The sequence below is a fragment of the Peromyscus leucopus genome, chromosome 20 (assembly GCF_004664715.2).
Source record: "Peromyscus leucopus breed LL Stock chromosome 20, UCI_PerLeu_2.1, whole genome shotgun sequence".
NCBI lineage: Eukaryota > Metazoa > Chordata > Mammalia > Rodentia > Cricetidae > Peromyscus > Peromyscus leucopus.
The window spans coordinates 1,612,411-1,635,293 of NC_051080.1; the positions used below are offsets into that span (position 1 = coordinate 1,612,411).

Here is a 22,883-nt window from a genome sequence, read left to right on the forward strand (position 1 = left end):
GACACATTTCAGTTCCAATGACCATAAAATGAAGGGAGCGTTCAGGAACAGGGCAGGAAACTGACCGCCATAACAGTAATATTAGGGCAAGGAGTTGTCCCTCCTCACCAGTCGGTCTGCTGGGCAAAGTTGTGGTAGCACAGCACCTGCGCCAGTTCCACCAGGTGGGTGGCGCGGGCCCAGGCTCCGGCGGCCGTCTCCTCAGGGCTGAGCTCCAGCAGGTCACAGATGACGTTAAAGCGTTCCTGCCCAGTGTCGGCCCGCACTGCCTTGTAGGCCCGCAGCTCCTCCCTCAGCAGCAGCACCTGGGTCTCTGGGTCCCAACCACTCAAGCTGTCTCGCAAAGTCCTGAAGGGCAGACCAGCACCTGTAAAGACCTTGAAGACAGGTCTCCGCATCCTTGCCAGGGAGCCCAGCCTTAGTGTGGCACTTGCTCTGCTACTAGCTGTGACTTTAAAACTCTTAGGCAGGTTACAGGGGGATCATATCCAAACCCGTACCCAGGACTTGTGAAAAACCATGTGTGGCCTGGCTTCTGCCCACCGAGGCTGCCTCATCTGGCACGCCATGCCCATCCTATCTCTTTCCTCCACGCTGGCTTTCTCAAGCCACTTCCCATTCCCAAGCTTGTTTCCACCTCAGTGCCTTCTATTCCAAGGCATTTGATGACAGATTCTTCTACATCTTCAGGTCTTACATACATCACGTCTCCAAAAAAGACTAGCCTAAATAACCCACCTAAAGTTCATCCCTCTTTTAACAGGTCAACGTTTGTCTTCATGAAATATACATACAATGTACTTGGTGAATGAATCACTGCCTTTCTCAAAAGCAAGGACTAAGGAGGCTGAGCATGGTGGCACATGCCTTTAATCCCAGCACTAGGAAGGCAGAGGCAGAAGGATCTCTGTGAGTTCAAGGCCAGCCTGGCCTACATAGCAAGTTCCAGGACTATACAGAGAAACCTTGTCTAAAAAAAAACAAGAGACACGCCCAACCCACGGCAGATATGACTGTCCTCCCCTCCAACTCACTTCAGCTGGAGATCTCTGTCTCCTGCTCTGGCTGCATCCATTTTGACCCGGACCCAGCAAGTGACTGGCTCGGCCATGTGTTCAAAGCCGTAAGGTTGCAGAGCCGCCAGCCATAAGGTCACCATCTCGCAGCCCTGGGCCTGTTTACCCAGTTTCTTCAAACTCTCCACATGCAGCCGGAAGCACCTATGCAGCTGACCAGAGACAGGTTAGAGCTGGAGCATGGAGCCAATCAGAGTGCAGAGCCCAGCAGAGCACACATTCACCACAGGGGGACAGGCAGCAGCACTCTCCACTTCAGGGCCCTTCATGGTCAATGTCTACAGCGTCAAGACCTGCTCCCCCTCCTGTGACCCTTTCCTCAGCAATGGTATTGTCTGGTCCTGACAGGAATGCAGGCCACGCGTACATTTCCCTCCCTTCTACCTGCCTCCAGCCACTGGTTAAACTCAGATGAATCCTTGATTTCTTGCACCGTCCACGCCTTTCGAGCCCACCCTTTCCTGCCCAGGCTACCACAGTGGCCCTACTACCCCGGCTTTTACCCTGCACTGTTTGCCACAGCGAACGATGGCAAAAGCATCCAAATGCCAACCTGACGCCTCGGCTCCACTTATTCCTTCAGCTCTCGTCCCTTGCTGAGATAACTCAAGGCCCTGCACTCCCCAACCCAGCCGACCCACTCTTTGAACGTGTTCTCCATGAGACATTGGTTGTCACTCTGGCTGTGCAGAGGACCACCCTGGGGGTGGGGGAAACTCTTAAAATATGTAGATGCTTGAGCTCTAGGGCAAGAATCTGCTGTCATCAACTGGAGGCAAGCATCAGAACAGAATGGCTCCTAAATTCACTCAGGTGATTCTGATGTGAAACTAGGATTGGAACTAGCTTAGGAGGAAGCCAAAAGTAAAAACAGCCATGTTAAAGAAAACACTGCCAGGTGTGGTGGCACACGCCTTTCTTTCTCTGTGAGTTTGAGGCCGGCCTGGCCTACAGAGCAAATTCCAGGCCAGTTGGAGCTACACAACGAGACCCTGTATCCAAAAAAAAAAAAGAAGGGAAGGAGGGAGGGAAAGTGGCGGCGTGGCGAGGGTGTGGGGACACTCCTAGGCACTGGTGAGCACCCACGGGCGGCAGAGCTGCAGCCTGGCCCGTTCATATTACTCAAGGCCCCCAACACCCCCTCTCCCTCCTACCTTCTCAGGAGGCACCTCGGGACAAGCACCTGACTTTGCCAAGCCCAGGTGCTGACAGACTGGCTCCGAGACGGCACAGGCCTCGTCGTAGAGCTTGTGACTGAAGAAGCTGAAGGCCAGGTTGCTGCTGTAAGAGGCTGCAGGGAGAGAAAAGACAACTGACCGTCGCAGCGGCTCCGTTTCCCTGTCCGGCTGAGCAGCTCAGCCTGGGGTCAGCTCATCAGCTTCTGGATGAGAAAGCTATCAGCCCAGACCATCAGCTGCTGCCCACCATCCCTGAGAAAACTCACACCAGCAGCCCCTCCACGCTTCTGTGAGGGCTGAGCCTTGACCTATCCTGCCTCCCTCTCCTCCCCTCTGGCCACTATAGCCACACCATCTGGCTCTGTAGTCCTTGACCATATCAGACCCTCTCGAGCCCTCCAGATCTGGTGCTGGTTGTTTGTCGTGTCGGAGATGTTCTTTCCTAGGCACCATCATGTCAACACAACTCTGGCTGTCCGGGAACACACTCTGTAGACCAGGCTGGCCTCAAACTCAGAGATCCGCCTGCCTCTGCCTCCTGAGTACTGTGGTTAAGGGTATGCGCCACCACCGCCCAGCTCCAGCCAATGCTCTTAGCCACTGAGCCATCTCTCCAGCCATTCGAACAATTTTAATTCTGAAGTACGTGGATATTTTACCTGGTATTTGTTAGTTTATTTATTGACAGGGTCTCACTATGTATCCCTGACTGGCTTGGGACTTGCTATGTAGACCAGGCTAGTCATTATTTGGTTTTATTTAAAAAACAAAACAAAACAAAACCCAGGGTCTTATTATGTATACCTGGATGGCCTAGATCTCTCCATGTAGACCAGGCTGGTTTTGAACTCACAGAACTGGAATTAAAAAGGCATGTGCAATCATACCAGTGTGTAGTTTTGGTGCCTGTCCTGGAGCTCACTCTGTAGACCAGGCTAGCCTTGAACTCACAGAGATCCGCCTGGCTCTGCCTCCTGATTGCTGGGATTAAAGGCATGGGCCACCACCGCCCAGCTCATTATCTGGTTCTTAAGAGTTTAAGGTAAGAGGCTTGAGAGATGGTTCAGTGTTTTAAGAGCACCTGTTATTCTTGCAGATGGTTCAAATCTGATTTCCAGCTCCCACACGGAAGCTCACAACTAACTCCAGTTCCACAGGATCTGAATCCTCTTCTGACCTCTATGGGCACCAGACACACATCAGAGGCATATACATATGTGCAGGCACTCACATATACAGGTAAAATAAGTCTTAAAAAACAAAAAAAGTTAGCCAGTGGCACACACCTTTAATCCCAGCACTTAGGAGGCAGAGGCAGGCAGATCTCTGTGAGTTCAAGACCAGCATGGTCTACAGAGTGAGTTTCAGGACAGCCAGAGCTATGTGGAGAGACCCTGTCTCAAAAACAAAAAGTTAAAATATAACTCGTGATCCTAGCACTTGGGAGGCTGAGTCAGGAGCACTCCTATGAGTTTGAGCCCAATTTAGACGATATAGCGTGACTCTGGCTAAAAAACAAAAACAAAACAAAAAATATATAAAGGCTGTAAAAGCCCAGCAATGGTGGCGCACACCTTTAATCCAAGCACTCAGGAGGCAGAGGCAGGCAGATCTCTGTGAGTTCAAGGACAGCCTGGTCTACAGAGTGAGTTCCAGGACAGCAAAGGCTTCACAGAGAAACCCCGTCTCAAAAAAACCCAAGTAAATAAATAAATAAATGAATGAGTGAATAAATAAAGACCGTAATGTTGTATATTAGGCACAAATATTTTTATAAAACAAATTATCAAATCAAACTGCAAAATATAAGAAGAAAAAAAATATCAGAGTCCTCTGTCATAAGCCTTATCACATCTGTCCTGGCATTAACCAGAGTAACTGATCCTTATGCACATTTCACATTTCTCCTTAAACCTAAGGCACTAGGTGGTCAGAAATACACAGCAAGTACTCCTCGCCAGCCTAACATGTGACAGCCCTCCCCCAGAACTGTGCATCTCAGTTGCAAGGCACTAACCGGTCATCCCCAGGCAGTCCGTCAGCTCTCTGCCCGACAGGCCCTCTAAGGCCTCCAGCATCCAGACAACAGCACATCTGCAACTGTCCACTAGCTGGGCCAGCTCAGCTGCCTGAAGGGACAAGAAGGTGGGAGGGTGGGAAGCGTCAGGCAGGGTCCACGCGGACTTCCACCTTGCCCCACACCCGAAACCAAAGCAACCCCAAAACTCTTCTAAGAAGCAACCCCTAAGACGACCCCTATTTCTTGATTCCCAGATGGTACCTGACAGCCTTGAGCAAAGTCGTAAACCATCCCGGTGAAGAGGTGAAGACCCTGGAAGTACATCTGAAGCAAAGACTGCGGCTGCTTGGAGGGGACATCACAGACCTGAAGAAGGGAGGATGCTGAGTGCCCCTCGAGGTACAACAGGATGCTTACCAGGCACAGCCCGGAGAGCACCCCACCAAGGAACCCGGTAGTTCTTCACAGAACCACATCCCCACCCACCCTACCTCTAGGTCCTTAACTCACATCTCGAAGCTGCCGGACAAGGGAGCAGTACCCTCCAAGAAAAGCAAAGAGGTTCAATACGGCATCGAGCCCATAGTCCCTCTTGCCGCCTCTCTCCAGGCCGGAAAGGAAGAACTGGCAGCTGTCATACAGTGCCCGGAGCGGGGGCAGCGGTGCCTCCAGACTGCTGTTCAGAATGGCCGATGCCGTCATCAGAAGCCGGGCCACTGCCCCTGGTCTTTTCTCTGCAGCTTCAAGCAGCTCAACCCCCACCTGGCATAACTGGAGGCTAGGCGCTACACTGCTCTTCTCTAGGTGACCACGAGCCCTCTCCACTGCGCTGGTGGCCTTGCGGTGGTGGCGGCTCCAGCAGAGCCGACGACAGTGTTCCAAGGTGAGTTCCAAGAGGCAGAGGGCCCTCTGGGGAGAAAGAGGCCCAGGAGCACTACCCCCTTCACCTACTAAGACTCTGATCACATGCCTAGAGAGCAAGTCATATAGGAAGTCAGCGTCTGCTTCATCTAGACCTTGTCCACTAGCCTCGAACAGCTGATAGGCAGCCACTACTCGACAGGCTGTCGGAGAAGCAAAGTGGGGAACCTCGCAGGGGACGCTGTCATCCTCCAAGAGCACTAAGAAACTCAGGGCCTTCAGCCGGGTTGAGAATGCCGCTCGCCGCTCCGACAGAGCTTCTGCTCCCTTCCAAAGGAGAGAGAAACTGCCCCGAGCCATGGCCTCATAGTCCTGGGGGGCAGCCTCTCGAGAGCTCTGGACCAAGCAGGCATGGAGAGGCTGGGCAAGGCAGAGCACAGAGTCTGGGCTTCCCTGAGCCAAGCCATTCCGAAGTAAGATGAAAAGAATGCGTTCCAGATAGAGGGGAGGGCGCTGTGGGGTAGACGACAAATAGCCATCACAGGCCAGCTCCACCAGGTCCAGCAGACTCCTCAGATGCCCAGGGCAGTCGAGCTTGGCAGTCAGCTGCTGGTTGCAAGCCCTCAGGATGGTGTCACAGATCTGTCTTCTTTCAGCATCACAGCGGCCGCTGGGAAAATCAGTTCGGGATCTGGACAGGAACTCCTAGGAAGAGACAAGCAGGGTGAACAGAAAAAGAGGTAGAGAAAGAAAAGGAACTAGAAATAGGGTCACACAGACAAGGACTCCTGCCCCTCCCCTCCTCCATATTAAGGCAAAACACAAGCCAGGCTTGGTGGCACAGACTTGTGTCAAGGCAGAAAGATTGAAAGTTCAAGACCTTCCTGGGCTTGATGGGTTCAAGGCCAGCTGGGGCAATTAAGCAAGACACTACCTAAAATTAAAAAAAGTGAAAACAAGCCAGGCATGATGACGCACACCTTTAACCCCAGCACTTGGAAGGCAGAGCAGGCGGATCTCTCTGAGTTCTAAGGACAGCCAAGGCTATGTAGAGAGACCCTGTCTCAAAACTTCAAAAAAAAAAAAATTTTTTTTTTAAGTGAAAACATATAGTTCAGTGATGAAGTATACTTTCCTGCAGGCATGAGCTCCTGGGTTCAATCCCCAGTATGGAAAATGAAAAAAGTTAAAATGGAGAAGAAAAGACAGATGGTCTCAGAAAACTAGGTGTGTCCTGAGCCAAAAAGCACCCCTTACCTTCAAGTCAGGCAGCAGCTTCTGGGCCTCCTCCTTGCTGCATAGCAGAGTCGCGAAGTTGACGCCTTTGAAGTTCCTCATGGCAAAAGGCTAGAGAAAAGGAAATGAATTGTAGAAGGCCGCGAAGATGTGTCACGGAAATAACTGGAGGGATGAGGGGGTTGAGGGTTGTAGCAGTATTCCAGGCATCGAAGCAGGAAAAGAACCCCACCACAAATCCTGCGGGGTGGGTGGGGGCCATGCCCAGACGCTGGGCTCCCGCCGTGAACTGACGTGGACACGCTTTCTTCCTCCAGGGTGCCCCTCGTCCTCCTGTTCCCACCACGCCACCCCAGAGGTCTGCACGGGGCCCCTGGGCGCCGACCAAGCCCTTTGGGGGGTCCCCGAGCCTCCGCAGGGCCGCCCCGTTTCCCCCTGAGGTCAGAAATGGGGACGCCGTTCACCTCGGCTTGAGCACGCTCTCACCAGACCCTTCGAGCCTTACTTCACCCAAAGCCGCCGTTCTTTACGAGTCTAGGACCAACCTCCAGTCGGAGGACCCAGCAAACATCCGAAAGGTAGTCTTCGCTTTCCGCGCCAGCTCCTCCTTTCAAATATCCCTAGTGGCCAATCAGCGAGAAAGCGTAACGCCGGCCGGCCGCGTGGCTCTCTGGGAGTTGTAGTTTACCTGCCGCGCTGCCTGTCACGTGAACCTGGCTGGGCGGGGTTCCGTTCTGGACCGGAAGGCACTCCGGTAGTCCCACCCCCACCCCCAAGGGCTGAGTCAACTGCAATCACTTTGCTTTTGGGATGGCCAACCCCTACCTCCTTCTTTCCTTTATCTCCCGAGCTCAGGCAGGATTTTAAATTTCAAGACAATTAAAATACTAGTAAACCCTCATGTTACTAGGGAGGGAAAAAGTGTAGTAGCCTTCGATGGATATATTTTTTAAAGACTGGTTCTCACTTCGTGGTCCTGGCTGTCTAGGAACTTGCTGCGTAGATCGGGCTGGCCTCTGCCTTGCAAGTGCTGGGATTAAAGATGCTCCCACCGTTATATAGCTCAGGCAGAATTCCAAGCAATTCCCTCGTCTCTGAGGATTTTTTATTTTTTGAATATTTACTTATGTATACAGTGCTCTGCCGCCATGTATGCCTGCACGCCAGAAGAGGGCACCAGATCTCATTATAGAGATGTTTGTGAGCCACCATGTGGTTGCTGGGAATTGAACTCAGGACCTCTGAAAGAGCAGCCAGTGCTCTTAACCCCTGAGCCATCTCTCAGCCCCTCTAGTGAGGATTCTTTACCCTCTAGTGGGAGATGATGTTTGGCACCACCCTTGGCTTGGTAGTGAATCTGAGAGACCAGGAGTTAGACTCCCTGGCAGGCAGACAGATAAGGAGAGGGGCCATGGCTAGGTAATAAAGACGCTGAATTTCCAAGATGGCCAGCTCCTTCCTTAACCTCCTGACTTGAGACAAAAGCATTCTTTCTTACTTTTTTTTTTCTCTTTGTCAAGACAGGGTTTCTTTGTGTAGCCCTGGTTGTCCTGGAGCTAGCTCTGTAGACCAGGCTGGCCTCAGACTCACGTAGATCCACCTGCTTCTACTTCCTGAGTGCCGGGATTAAAGGTGTGTGCTACCATTATCCAGGGATAAAATTAATTTTTAAAAAGAACAACATAGTTCTTTTAAACAGGTTCATTACAAGGTGGGTTGTTAACACACACCTATAGTCCCAGATACTGGTGAGCCTGAGTCAGGAGGATCCTGAGTTCAAAGCCTGCCTGAACTACAGAGTGAGTTCAAGGTCATCAGCATGGGCAACTTCATTTAGACCATTTCAAAATAAAAAGTAAGAAAACTGGAGAGATGGCTCAACAGTTAAGAGCACTTGCTGCTCTTGCAGAGGACCAGGTTTGGTTCCCGGCACCCACATGGTGGCTCACAAATGGCTTGTAACTCCAGTTCCAGGGGTGAGATGGAAATGGAGCTCCTCTTCTGACCCCTTCTGGCACCAGGCATATACAGTCCACAAATGTACATGCAGGCAAATAACTCATGAAAAATAAACAGGTCTTTAAAAATAAATGAATAAAAGTGAAAAGAGGGTTGGGATGGTAGCTCAGTGATTAAAGTAGATGCCTAGCATACACAGAGCTCTAAGTTCCAATTAACCAGTACCACAGTCAATTAATCAATAATGATTATAGACATTTCCCGATACTCCTTGTAGGGTAAAGTGAAGAAAGTAGGTGACCAATGAAGACATCAATTGTCTTAGTACTAACTTCCTCCTACATTTTAGCATCATGCTTATCTGCATTTTCTTTACTGAAAGCTGCTGCACGGTGCAAACCTGTAACATGTGATCCAACACTTATGAGATGGAGATAAGAAAATCAGGAGTTCAAGGTCATCTTTGCTTACACATCACATTCAAGGCCAGCCTGAGCTACATGAAGCCCTGTCTCAAAACAAAACAAAGCTGGGTATAGTGGCACATGCCTTTAAGCCTAGCACTCTGGAGGCAGAGGCCTGCCTGGTCTACATTAGCAAGTACCAGTTCAGCTAGGACTACCTAGAGAGACCTTGTCTCTAAAAACACAGCGGGGCTGGAGAGATGGCTCAGTGGTTAAGAGCTCTTCCAGAGGACCTGGATTCAATTCCCACCACACACAGGACAGCTCACAACTGTCTATAATTCCAGTTCCAGGGGACCTGACATCTATGGCAAAACACCACTGCACGTAAAAAGTAAAAAATTAATTAATTAATTAAAAAAACAACACATAACAAAATGTTCCTGAAATGAATTTAACTCACGTGATTTACTTATTGTGTGTGTATTCATAGGAAGACGTGGGTGTACATGTGGAGGTCAGAGAACAACTATCAACCTATAGAAGTCCGTTCTCTCTCTCAACCACGTAGGTTCTGAAGATTGAACTCAGGTCATCAGGCTTGGTGGCAGGAATCCTTAACTTCTGAGCCATCTCACCAGCCCTAAGTCATATAGTTTAATCCTGTGTCTGAATCCTAAGCATATAAAGAGGAAAGAGTTATTTTTTGAGACAGAGTTTCCCTGTGTAGTTTTGGTGCCTGTCCTGGATCTTGCTCTGTAGACCAGGTTGGCCTCGAACTCACAGAGATCCACCTGGCTCTGCCTCCTGAGTGCTGGGATTAAAAGGCATGTGCCACCGCCGCCAGCAAGGAAAGAGCTTTGAACTTAAGACTGGGCAGTGGAGCCAGATTCTAGTCCTAGCTTAATTTGTTCCATCTCTGTAAAAATGGGTACAAACTGGGTACCTGAAATCCCATTACTCTCTGTGAATTTGAGGCCAGGGTCTTCATAACGAAGTGCAGGCTATTGAGAGCTACATAGAAAAATACTGAGCTAGTCCTACCTCAAAAAAAAAAAAAAAAAAAAAAAAAAAAAGCCGGGCGGTGGTGGAGCACGCCTTTAGTCCCAGCACTCTGGAGGCAGAGGCAGGTGGATCTCTGTGAGTTCAAGGTCAGCCTGGTCTACAGATCAAGTTCCAGGACAGGTCCAAAGATATACAGAGAAACTCTGTCTGGAAAAACAAACAAAACAAAAGTCAAAAAGGTGGGGGTGTGGGGTAAAGGAACTGGAGAGACGGCTCAGTGGTTAAGAGACGGCTCAGTGGTTAAGAGCACTCTCTGTTCTTGCAGAAGACCCAGTTCCTTCTGTAGCCTTCTGTAATCCTAGTTCCGGGGAATTGGTGCCTCTTCTGACCTCCTTGGGCTCCTGAACACATGGTGTATGCATGTATATGTTGTAGAATATTATTTTAAGGTGTGTTGCTTTTGTTTATGTTGCATTTAACTCTGTGAAGCTGTGTTACTGTGCCTGTGTAAAACACCTGATGGTCTAATAAAGAACTGAACGGCCAATGGCGAGGCAGGAAGAAAAAAGAAGAGCAAGAGAACAGGAGAGGAGGACACTAGGGGCCAGCCACACAGCCACACAGCCAACCATGGAATAAGAATGAAAGTAAGATATACAGAACTAAGAGAAAGGTAAAAGCCCAGCGGCAAAAGGTAGACAGGGATAACTTAAAGTTATGAAAAGCTGGCTAGAAACAAGCCAAGTTAAGGCTGGGCATTTATAATTAAGAGTAGGCCTCCATGTGTGATTTATTTGGGAGCTGGGTGGTGGGCCCCTCAAAAGAGCAAAAAATAATCAACAACATGTATACATTCTGGAACACACATACACATAAAACAAATACCTTTAAAGGGGGAGGAGGGCCGGGTGGTGGTGGCGCAAGCCTTTAATTCCAGCACTCAGGAGGCAGAGTCAGGCGGATCTCTGTGAGTTCAAGGCCAGCCTGGACTACCAAGTGAGTTCCAGGAAAAGGCGCAAAGCTACACAGAGAAACCCTGTCTCGAAAAAACCAAAAAAAAAAAAAGGTGGGGGGAGGGAACCAGGGATACCAGTTGAGTCAAATGTATTTAATGAAATACTTAGGGTTACATCCTCTAATGGTGAATACTTTGGATTTCAGATTTTAGAAATTGTGTGTGTGTGTAGCATATACATATACACATGTACATACATAAACACATCCATATACATACCTAAATATACATGCATATATTATGTCTCAGGGATAGGCCCCAATCTAAATACACAAATTTCTTTGTTGTTTTTTGTTTTGTTTTGTTTTGGGTTTTTGGTGGGTGTTTTTTTGTTGTTGTTGTTTTGTTTTTTTTAGTTTTTTTTGAGACAGGGTTTCTCTAAGTAGCTTTGCCCCTTTCCTGGATCTCACTCTGTAGACCAGGCTGGCCTCGAACTCACAGAGATCCGCCTGGCTCTGCCTCCCGAGTGCTGGGATCAAAGGTGTGCGCCAACACCACCCGGCTTATTTGTTCTTTTAAGACAAGGTCTCATGTACCCAGGCCACCCTAGAAGTTGCTATATAACTGAAGCTGAGCTTGAAATCCTGATGCTTCTGGGATTGTAGGCCTGGAGCACCACACTTAGTTTAGTTACAGATTTATATATTTATTTATCTGCCGTGCTACGGGTTAAACCTAAAGCATTGCTCAGTTGCTTGTGCTAGACAAACCCTGTCCCACTAAGGTATACGTCCATTTAAAAAAAAACAATGTGAGGTTTTTCTGTTGTTGTTGTTGTTTTGTCTTGTTTTTCAAGACAAGGTTTCTCTGCATTAACAGTCTTGGCTGTCCTGGAACTCACTCTGTAGACCAGGCTGGCCTCGAACTCACAGAGATCCTTCTGCCTCTGCCTCCCAAATGCTAGGATTAAAAGCATGTGCATCTGTGTTTTTAAAGATTTTTTATTTTATGGATGTGAATATCTGCTTGTATATGTGTGTGTGTGCCACATAAATGCCTGGTACCCAAGGAGACTGTAGGAGTTGGGTTGACTCACGTGGAGCTAACATTACAGGAGGTGGTGAGCCAACTCAGGTGCTAGTAACTGAAGCTGTGTTTCCAGGCCTATTTTAACTGTGACCCATTACATAAGACCTGGTGTGTGAGTTACCACTTATCATATTGTGTTTTTGCTTATTTTCTACTTCACAGCTTCAGATTAGAAATGCTCAACTTGTAGTAACACTATGCCTTATTATCTCTCCAGGATTCTGCCAACCTTGAGAAACAAGCCTTGGTAGCCCTGACAGTGCATTACAGTCCTTGAAAATGGTTTGTTTTTTTGTTTGTTTGTTTGTTTGTTTGGTTGGTTGGTTGGTTGGGTTTTTTTGTTTTTTTGGGTTTTTTGTTTGTTTGTTTGTTTGTTTGTTTGTTTTGAGATTGGGTCTCACTGTATATCCCTGGCTAGCCTGGAACTCACAGAGATCCTTTTGCCTCTATGACCCCACCTCCAGTGCTAGGATTAAAGGTGTGGTACCAAGCCTCATAAACAGCACACATTGGGGCTCAGAATGCATCTCAGTGGCAGGGCATATTTGTTTAGAATGCCAGGTGCTGGTTTGAACTTCAGAACTATAAATAAAGTTGTGAAAAGCGTGCTAATAGGCTGGCGATGTAGCTCAATTAAGCTTGGTATGCACAAAGCACTGGATTCAATCCCCAGCACCACTAAAATGGGAAATGCCAGCAAATGTCCACAATCTCAGCACTTGTAGAGACAGAAGAATCAGAAGTTCAAGGCTATCCTTTATAAATAGTGAATTCAGAGCCAGCCTAGGCTACATGAGATCCAGTCTTGAAAAACAAAAATGATGCCAGGCAGTGGTGGCACATGACTTTAATCTCAGCACTCAGGAAGCAAAGGCAGCCGGATCTCTGTGAGTTCGAGGCCAACCTGGTCTCCAAAGCGAGTTCCAGGAAAGGCGCAAAGCTACACAGAGAAACCCTGTCTCGAACCCCCCCCCCCAAAAAAAAAAGGGCATGCGGTGGCTGGAGAGATGGCTCAGTGGTTAAGAACACTAGCTGTTCTTCCAGAGGACCCAGGTTCAACTCTCAGCACCCGCATGGCAGTTTACAACTGTCTGTAACTCCAGTTCCAAGGGATCTGACGTCCCTTACACAGACATACATGCCCACAAAACAATCAGTGCTCATAAAATAAAAATAATTTTTTTTTTGAGACAGGGTTTCTCTGTGTAGTTTTGGTGGCTGTCCTGATCTCACTTTGTAGACCAGGCTGGCCTGGAACTCATAGAGATCTGCCTGGCTCTGCCTCCCGAGTGCTGGGATTAAAGGTGTCTGTCACCACCGCCTGGCCAAAATAAAAAAGGCAAGTCACAGCTAGGATGTAGTTCAGTGGGAGAGCGCTTGCCTAGCTTGTGCAAGGCCCTGAATTCAATTTCCAGCACGCGTGCACACCACACCACACATACACACATAACACACACACACTCACACACACTCACACACACACACACACACACACACACACACACACACCACTTCAGAAAATAATGAATATATGATCTATTTGTTTTTATTTTTATTATTTTATAACTATGTGTCTCTGTGTATGTGTAGATATGTGTACATGAGTCCAGGTGCCTGCAAAACTCAGATCCTGTGGAGCTGGAGTTACATGGGAGCTGGGGATTGAAATTGGGTCTTCAAGTTCTTGACTACTGAGCTATCTCTCCAGTTCAGTATAATCCAGTTTTTCTTTTAAAAATTATTGCATCTGCCAGGTGGTGGTGGCGGTGGCACATGCCTTTAGTCCCAGCACTCAGGAGGCAGAGCCAGGCATTTCTTTGTGAGTTCGAGGCCAGCCTGGGCTACAGAGTGAGTTCCAGGAAAGGTGCCAAAGTTACACAGAAAAACCCTGTCTTGAAAAATCAAAAAAACCAAAATAAAAAAAAAAAAAAACCCACTGCATCCAACACTCAGGAGACAGAGGCAAAGTTCAGGCCAGCATGGTTTACAAAGCAAGTTCCAAGACAGTCAGGGCCACACAATGAGATCCTGTCTCAATTCATTAAAATAAATAATTGCCAGGTGTGTGGCACACACATTTAATCCCAGCACTTGGGAGGCAGAGGCAAACAGATTTCTGAGTTTAAGTTTAGCCTGGTCTACATAGTGTGTTTCAGGCTAGCCAGGGGTATAAAGTAATACTGTGTCTCAAAAAAAAAAAAATAATAATAAAAAGTAGTTGGGGGTGGTAGTGGCACATGCCTTTAGTCCCAGCACTCAGGAGGCAGAAGCAGGTGAATCTCTTGGTTTGAGGCCAAACTCTTCTACAGTGTGAGATCCAAGACAGCCAGAGCTACACAGAGAAAGCTTGTCATTATGGAATATTCTTTAACTAGGCAAAGATGCATTACATTTGTTTATGCTGCATTTGTTTAAGGACATAAAGATGTGTTACATTGTTTATTGCTGCAATTGTTTAATTATGTAAAGATGTGCTGCTGTTTCACCTTGCCTGCTGAAGGCACCTGATTATTCTAATAAAAAGCTGAACAGCCAATAGCTAGGCAGTAGAGGGGTAGGCGGGGCTGGCAGGCAGAGAGAATAAGTGGGAGAAGAGAGAAGAAGAAAGAGAGAGGAGAGAACAAGGGAGGAAGAGAGGGAGATGCCCACGACCAGCCCGGCAGCCTCCAGCCAGCAAAACACAGAGCAGGACACACAGAATGAAAGAAAGGTAAAGAGCCCCGAGGCAAAACGTGGATGAAGAGAAACAGGTTAAGTTATAAGAGCTGGTGGGACAAGCACAAGATAAGGCCGAGCATTCATAACTAATGATGTCTCCGTGTCAAGCTGTTTGGTGGCCCAAAAGAAAGCCTGATACACCCCGTCTAAAAAAAAAAAAAAAAAAAAAAACTCAAATATAGTTATTGGGATGGAGGAATGGCTCAGCAGTTAAGAGCATCTCATTCTCTTCCAGTGGACCTGGGCTCAGTTTCTAGCATACACATGGTAGATCACAACCATCAGCAACTCCAGTTCCAGGGGATTTGATGACCTCTTCTGACCTACTTGGACACCAGGCACACATGTGCTACACATACATAAATGAAAGCAAAATACTCATACACATAAAATAAAGTAAGTAAACCTAAAAAATCTTAAATACATCTTTTTTTAAAGATTTATTTATTTTTATGTGCATTGGTGTTTTGCTTGCATGTGTGTCTGAGGGTGTTGGATCCTCTAGAACTGTAGTTACAGACAGTTGTGATCTGCCATGTGGGTTTTGGGACTTGAACCCAGGTTTTCTGGAAAAGCAGCCAATGCTCTTAACTGCTGAGACATCTTTTAAGCCCCTTAAACACATCTTTAAAAATTAAATTAAAAAATAATGTAATCTAGCCAGGTGGTGGTGGCCCATGCCTTTAATCCCAGCACTGGGAGGCAGAGCCAGGTGGATCTCTGTGAGTTCGAGGCCAGCCTGGTCTACAGAGCAGGATCCAGGACAGTTACCAAAACTACACAGAGAAACCTTATCTCAAAAAATCAAAGATGAACAAGCAAATAAATAATGTAATCTGATGGACCATCAGATTGCAGAAATACATTTAACAGTTGCCATAGCTAATGTTCAGAATTAATGAAATCTGACCGTTTTCACATTTGGTCATGTACTATTCAACTTCCTGTTCAATGACAGACCACAGATATGATGGGAGTCCCATAATATTTCTCATCTATTGACATTATGCCCCTCTAATTTCTGTAGGTTACACTCTATCATGTGCACACAATGATGAAACCAGCTAGCAAGCCTTACTCAGTGTGTCTAATCAAACAACACCAATTGCTTAAAGCAACACACACTGCTATGTTGCTATGGCAATACAAATGTGTTTTAAAATAACACATGTTTATCATTACATATTTATATTAAATATACAATTCTCTATTCTCATTTGAGCTTTACAAGGAGCCTATATGATTTTGATTTGCTTGGTATTTTGTTTGTCTGAGACAAGATTTCCTTATACAGCCCAGGTCAGCCTTGAATTTGTGGCAAGCCTCCCACCTCTGCTTCCGGAGTTGTGTGCTCACAGATGGTATATTCCTTTAATATCAGCACTGGGGAGGCAGAGATAGTCATATCTCTTTAAATTCCAGGACAGCGAGGGCTAAATGGTGAGACCCTGTCTCAAAACAAGCAAACAAAAATTGGCTTTCTGAGACAGGATTTCTCTGTGTAGTTTTGGTGGCTGTCCTGGATCTCGCTCTGTAGACCAGGCTGGCCTCCAACTCACAGAGATCTGCCTGGCTCTGCCTCCTGAGTACTGGGATTAAAGGTGTGTGCCACCACTGCCACCACCGCTCAGCTGAGACAGGGTTTCTCTGTGTAGCCCTGGTTGTCCTGGAACTTGACTCTGTAGACCAGGCTGGCCTAGAACACACAGAGATCAGCTTGCCTCTGCCTCCCCAGTGCTAGAATCAAAGGCAGATGGTGCATACCTTTAGTCTTAGCACTTGGGAAGCAGACACAGGTGGAGCTCTGTGAGTTCAAGACCCTGTCCCAAACAATAATAAAACAGACAAACAGAAGAGGAAGGGGGGGTGGGGAGAGAGAGAGAGAAAGAGAGATGGGGGGAATGGAAGAGACAAGAAGAACCACAGGATTTGGTTAGGAGAAGAGCAATGTGGAAACGGAGCACATACCCTTGATCCAAGAAGGCTGTTATCCAGGCCTTGGGACCAGCAGCTTGTCTTTCCCCAGGCCTTCCATCTCTTTGTCCATGTGGTTCTGCGGGATGCTTCTCTTCTCTCCTCAGGACCACTTAAAAGCCATAGAAGAGCATGCTGTGTCTAGCTGGGTGGAAAGGAGCAGGGTTCTTGAGGGAACATTGTGATTGGTATCGAGTCTGACCCCAAACTGACCTTCCCACTTGAGGAAGAGGAAAGGAGTTCAAGTGGAATATACTGACAATTCAGCTGCACACATACGCCCAAAGCAGAAGGTCATTTGGATAGCCTGATTCTTCCATCTGGGATAGGACCAAGAATAAACATTGCTGGGAATCCCCCAACCCTTGGGACATGCTGGAAAGCTCTGCATCCCGTACAGCCCATCTAGTCACTCTCATCCTCAAAGCCTGATAAAATCAGCTGTATTAGAAAAATTGAGAACTAAAATGTAAAGATGAACAGCTGAGGCTGGGGGTACAGTGCAGTAGCAGAGCACTTATCCAGGATGTTAGTGTGTGTGAAGCCCTGGGGTTCTGTCTCCAGCACCAAAAAAGATAATCAAACACTTATGTAGTACTTAAAATGTGGGCCAAGTACTATTCTGAGGACCTAAGCACAGCAATTAATTTACTCTTCCTAAGAGCCCGATAGGGTAGAAACCATGTTGTCCTTCCTATTTCACAGATAAGGAAACTGAGGTAGAGAATGGAGGAATCAGATTTGGACCAGACAGCTGGGTCTGGGTCTGAATGCTATTATTTTGTTGTTGTTGTTGTTGTTGCTATTGTTTTGAGAGAGGGTCTCATGTAGCCCACCCAGGCTGACCTTCAACATGCTTCATAGCTAAAGATGGCCTTGAACTCCTGACCCTCCTACCCACACCTCACACTTCCTGAGTGTTGGGATTGTAGGCTTGTGCTATTTCACCTAAGGTTTTTCCTTCCTTCCTTTCTTCCTTTCTTTCTGCCTTCCTTCCTCCCTCCCTCCCTTCCTTTCTTTTGAGTAAGGGTCTTGCTGTATAGCCCAGGCTATCTCCTAATTTGTTACGAAGCTTTAGAGTGACCTGGTACTTTTGATCCTACTGCTCAGTGCTGTGGGATGGTCTGTATGTCAAATTGCTCTGATTGGTCAATAAATAAAACACTGATTGGCCAGTGGCCAGGCAGAAAGTATAGGTGGGACTAGCCGAGAGGAGAATTGAGGGACAGGAAGGCAGAGAGAGACACTGCCAGCCACCGCAATGACAAGCAGCATGTGAAGACACCAGTAAGCCACGAGCCACATGGCAAGGTATAGATTTATGGAAATGGATTAATTTAAGCTATAAGAACAGTTAGCAAGAAGCCTGCCATGGCCATACAGTTTGTAAGCAATATAAGTCTCTGTGTTTACTTGGTTGGGTCTGAGTGGCTGTGGGACTGTGGGCCAGGCAGGAAAACTCTAGCTACAGCTCAGCCTCCCAAGTGCTTGGAGTACAGGCTTGAACGACCATACAAAGGATCAGTTAACTGTGCAGCCTCAAGTAGTGTGCCTACGTGAGGCATCAACATCTCATTTGAACCATATGAACTATTACCATAAATGGATCAGATCGCAGCCTAAATGCTCTCACCCTGGTCTATCTCTGGCAGCAGAGCTTGGGATGGAGGAGCAAGGCTGGAGACTAAAACCCAAACCCAAGGGACATAAACAGTGTGTGTCCTGGCAGGGTCACAGGACTGGCAACAAGACAAACGCTTTAGTCTATTAGTCTGTTTACCACTCATTTGTTACACTTGGGTTTTTTTTTTGTTGTTGTTGTTTTTGTTTTTTTGGTTTTTTTTTTTTTTTTTTGAGACAGGTTTTTTTCTATGTAGTCTTGGCTCTCCTGGAACTTACTCAGTAGACCAGGCTGGCCTGGAATTCACAGAAATCTGCCTTCCTCTGCTTCCTGAGTGCTGAGATTAAAGGCATGTGCTTTGTTACATGACTTTAAGTCAAGTTACTCCCTTTACATGGATTTTCCTCTTAAGTTTAAAAACAAGAAAAAACGAACAAACAACAAAAAACAAAGCACCAGCGATACAATGCACAGCACACAGTAGGTACTCAGTTAAAAAAATGTTTACATTGATAGGGACAAGCCTAAGCTGCCTTCCAGAGCTTTGCACACTGAGTGGCACAGGAAGAATCTGTCCTCGTCTGACCCTTTGAAACAAGCTCATCAGAGACAAAATTGAAGGAACTTCCTAAGTCTCCCTTTCCTCTACTTCCTTATCATTTAAAAACATGAACCCCACCCCCATCATAACTCCATCGGCAAGTACTGCCATCTATAAAACAAATCACTAGCTCGACATGGACATCTGTAATTCGGGAGGCAAGGCAGGCAGGCATCTGAGACTTCATGGCTCGGCTGGTCTACAGATTCAATTGCAGGCCTGTCAGGACAGCATGTGAGACCCCCATCTCAAAAACCGAAAACAACATCAAAACCAAATCATTGACTAAGCTCTAGATTCCCATCTATTCTAATAGGCTTCTGCATGAGCCATTCTTGACTAGGTAGATGGGAGGTCAGCTGCTTCTTCTCCAGACACACACTAGGCACAGCCAACAGCAAAGCACCCACTTGTGTGTACATATGGCAAGGCTCTAGTGAACGAGACAGTTTCCTCCTGCCCTCAAGAGACCATGATGTGATAGGAAAAGACAGAATGTCTACAGACAACTATAAAATGCATCTTGGTCCAGCTCAATGGGGCGGAAAGAGGAAGTTAAGTTATTGCAACAGCCTTTTTTTAGCTTCAAGATGAGGTGGGGTGGGGGTGATCCCTGCTTCTGTACCTATCCTCAACTTCCACAGCCTGGGTGGGGAGACACTGCCTTCCCCAAACTGAGTGGGCATTTGGGACTGTGGTCCATTCTTCTACAGTCCTCTGCTGCAGAAACTCTTCCATCAGTCTCTGCTATCCTCTCCACACAGGCTGGCACTTACAGGACCTGGAATATCCTGAATTTTTCTAAGACCCAAGGAAAGGTAGTTAATTCCTTTCCAGAACAGGTGGGTCCCCCAATGCCCGTCTCCAGCACATTCCAGGACACACACACCCTTGAACCACTCTCCCTCCATCCCCACCCTTCTCAAACCAGGCTCCATTTCCCTTGAGAAGCCCTGGTTCTGTTGGGTGGAGGAAAGACAGATACAATCAGAGGTGAGGCAGGGAGGAGCCCACAAAACTGGTGTTCCCACTGGTCATGTTTCCTGCCCTGATGACTTACTAGCCTTCACCCAGGCTGGGCGGGGAAGAATCAGGTACAGACAAGATGTCCCAGTCCCTCAGTCCTTTACCACTCACTCTCTTCTTGGCAGCCCTTTGCTTATGTTTCATGAAGGGACACAGGACCTCGTAGGCCCAGACGGCCCTGGACAAATGGAGCATTTGTAGCCACAAAGGCTGAAGGGAGGCAAGCATGCATGTTCATAACAAGCTTATTCCTACAGGAAAGACCTTAGTGTGTCCTAATGGGGTGGTCACTGCAGTACAGAAGCCCAGACCTCTGGAATCTTTGTTCCACAGCCTGATATTTGGAGCAGTGGCCACATGTTCAGAGGTCATCTTCCCCCTTTGGAGCTAGAGAGATGGCTCCGTGGTTAAAAGCACGTGCTGCATAATCATGAGGACTAGAGTCCAGATCTTAGCATCATGTAACAAGTTGAGTATCCTGCACATGCCTGTAACCCCAGCTGCAAGAGATCATCTTCCCCTGCATGTGGACCAAGGATTTTTGCTTGACAACTGGAGAGGGTGCCTGTCCCAGTCAAGAGAATGAAGGATTTAAGAGCTTCTGGTCCTTTCTACCCAGTTGTACTGAGAGGCATTTCACAGCTCTGGTTGACAGGTTGAAGACGTTAGAAAGTGTCTGCTGGTAATCTCATCTCTACCTCAAAATCTCCACTTGCCCCCTCACCAGAAATGGAGATGGGTATAGTAAATCCAATCAATGATCCATTAAAAGTGTTTATTTGTACACAGCAGGGGGAAAAGGAATCACACAGTCAACTTTTGGCACCTTTCCAGTCCCTCAGCCCCGCGTCCTTCCCAATACAAAGCACTGGGCAAGAGGGGCTGCAGGACGGAGTCACAAGTGAGTCACCCAGGTGGGCAGGCGGGACTCCGGAGTCCGTCCCGGAAAAAAAATCAAAGCTCAGGGGCATAGGGCTCCCCTGTGGGTGAGGGCACCCGCAACTCAGCATCGTGTCTCACCACCGTGAAGAGTCCCACCACTGCCAACAGGGCCATCACCATGACGGCAGAACAGATACTGAACATGTTTCTCGTGCCCGTCTTGCGGTCGCTGTCATGGAGGACAAGGAGCCCCAGACAGGCCAGCAGGTGCAGGGGCACGCGGAACCAGCGGAGGACGCCGGCCTGCTCTGTCTCGGGGATCACCTTCCTTCGAAGGAAGCTCATGCTGGGGAAGTAGAGCCCACAGGCCAACTCAATCAGCAGAAAAGCGATGAAGGACTCCACGGGATTTTCTTGGCCTGGGCTGGTGGAGAACGTCAACATGAAGAGAGAGAAGACCACGATGAGCACAGCAAGGGAAAGCAGGTGCATGGGCTGCAGGTGGTACCTCTTGGAGGTGGCGATGCGGTACAGGGAAGAACCCAGCAGGCTGGCAGCCATGAAGCTGGAGAACACAATGCCCAGTGGGGCCCCGTGCGGGTCCAGCACAGGCGTCCAGAGGAAGACAAAGATGAAGACGACACTCTCGAACAGGGCCTGTATGACGCCCAGCAGCAACACGCGGCGGTCGGAGAGGAGGCAGCGCAGGCCCCCGGCGCACGTCTTGGAGAAGGCGCGCTGGCGGTCGTAGTTCTCTCCCCAGTTGCGCAGGGCCAAGGCCCCGGCCAGAGCCAGAAGGGGGATGGCTACTACAAAGGGTGCTACAGGCCCCAGCCCCATCCACCCGGCCACGGCCTCCGCCGCCACACCGGCTGCCACAGCCAGCACGTGGTTCCAGAAGGCAGCTCGGGCAAAGGTAGCTGGGATCCACTCGGCAGGGAAGTCATGCCGCTCCACGTGCTCGTGGACATACCAGGCCTCGAAGGCTGAGAAGAGCAGAGCCGTGGACAGCCCGCCAAGCGCTCGGCCCACCAGCAGCACAAAGTAGTCCTGAGACAGCTTGGTCAGGCAGCACAGGGAGTAAGTGAGGGAGAAAAGGACGCACGACTTCTTACGACCCAGCCAGTCCACGAGGGAGGAGGCCACCAGGCCAAAGAGGACCGTGGAGGCCAGGCCACACACATAGAGGATAGCAATCTGACCCTCCAAGAAATGGTAATGCTGATAGAGTTTATACAGGTAGGGGGCTTGAAGCCAGTCCGCTGCCAGGGCCAGGAAGTAGACTTGATAGAAGTCCAGTTGAAACTGAAGGAAGGAGGGGTTGCTGCAAGCCCTTCCCGGGGGCTTGGCTCGGCATCTTGACAGCTCCAGGCCCAAGCAGGAGGCCAGGAGGCCCACAAAAGACAAATAGGCCGTCACCAGCATGGTGGGCCCCCGGACGACCTGGGGGAGAGAACGTCGGTCATAGTCACATCCATAGTCTAGCAAGAAGGCGGCAGCTCCACCCAACTCCACCGTCAATTCCACTCCCCCAGAGCTGAGACCGGAGGGACCAGTCGGGTGGGTGAGAGGAGTGGCCGTCTCCCGGGACTCCGTGGGGCACGGACGGGTGAGCTAGGGGAGAGGCCAGGGCACTCGCCCCACCCTGGCCTGGCCCAGCAAAGTGGGTCTCCTCTCCGTAATCCCGGTCCCGCAGGTTCTGAAAGGGGCTGCTGCCCTTCTCCGTGACAGCTTCCGTACGCTTCTTGCGCGACCTCCCATCCTCGCCGAGCTGGCCAGTTTTGGAGCTCAGCGTCTCCACGTCTATCCCGGGCATCCCTTCCTTCCGCCCGCGCCGGGCCTCCCATTGCAATCGCTTCACGGTCACGCGCGTGCACGGCGGGTTCCCCCGAGTCGGGGTCACGCTAACCCCCCTGCGCCCCCTAGCCCCAGCCCAGCGTCCCCTCACACGCTCACGCTTCGCCCGGCCCCCCCTCGCCCGTCTCACCTGCTGCCCCGGTCTGCGGGGACGCCCCGGACACGTCCGGCTCCAGGGCCGCCGGGCCACCCTCCCCGCGCTGGCTCCGGCTCCGCTCGGGTTCCAGCAGCGCGCCCGCCCCTCGCAGCCTGCTTCCGGGAGCCGGGCTGGCCCGTGGCCGCCGCCATGATGGCCCCGTCACGTGACGGGGGCGCGGCGCCGAAGCCCCGCCCCTCCGCCTTGGCCCCGCCCCGGAGCTGGAGAGCCGGGCGGGTGGGCTGCGGTCCGGAGAGGCTTCGCGGTGCCTGGTGGTGTGGTGTT

General features: G+C 49.2%; 2 protein-coding genes across 5 annotated transcripts in view; both read right to left on the bottom strand.

Moving 5' to 3' along the window:
• Window positions 1-17,322, bottom strand: part of Espl1 (extra spindle pole bodies like 1, separase) — a 34,663-nt gene extending 17,341 nt beyond the window's left edge. The window contains exons 1-8 of one of the 4 annotated variants that reach the window (XM_037197328.1): window positions 16,470-17,322; window positions 6,393-6,482; window positions 4,785-5,840; window positions 4,536-4,640; window positions 4,272-4,383; window positions 2,231-2,367; window positions 1,035-1,228; window positions 109-348 (exon numbers count right to left, since the gene is read on the bottom strand). In XM_037197328.1, the coding sequence (XP_037053223.1) occupies window positions 109-348; window positions 1,035-1,228; window positions 2,231-2,367; window positions 4,272-4,383; window positions 4,536-4,640; window positions 4,785-5,840; window positions 6,393-6,473 (1,925 nt within the window). In that variant the 5' untranslated portion in view covers window positions 6,474-6,482; window positions 16,470-17,322. Of the gene's footprint in view, window positions 1-108; window positions 349-1,034; window positions 1,229-2,230; window positions 2,368-4,271; window positions 4,384-4,535; window positions 4,641-4,784; window positions 5,841-6,392; window positions 6,483-6,835; window positions 7,039-16,469 lie in introns of those variants that run through there. The other 3 variants (XM_028874479.2, XM_037197327.1, XM_028874478.2) reach the window with 3 other exon arrangements.
• A 3,155-nt stretch (window positions 17,323-20,477) lies between these two features.
• Window positions 20,478-22,767, bottom strand: Mfsd5 (major facilitator superfamily domain containing 5). The gene is made up of 2 exons (XM_028874480.2): window positions 22,593-22,767; window positions 20,478-22,048 (listed from the first exon to the last, which is right to left on the bottom strand). The coding sequence occupies exon 2, from the start codon at window positions 22,028-22,030 to the stop codon at window positions 20,678-20,680; it is 1,353 nt and encodes a 450-aa protein (XP_028730313.1). The 5' UTR covers window positions 22,031-22,048; window positions 22,593-22,767; the 3' UTR covers window positions 20,478-20,677.
• Window positions 22,768-22,883: the final 116 nt, after the last annotated feature.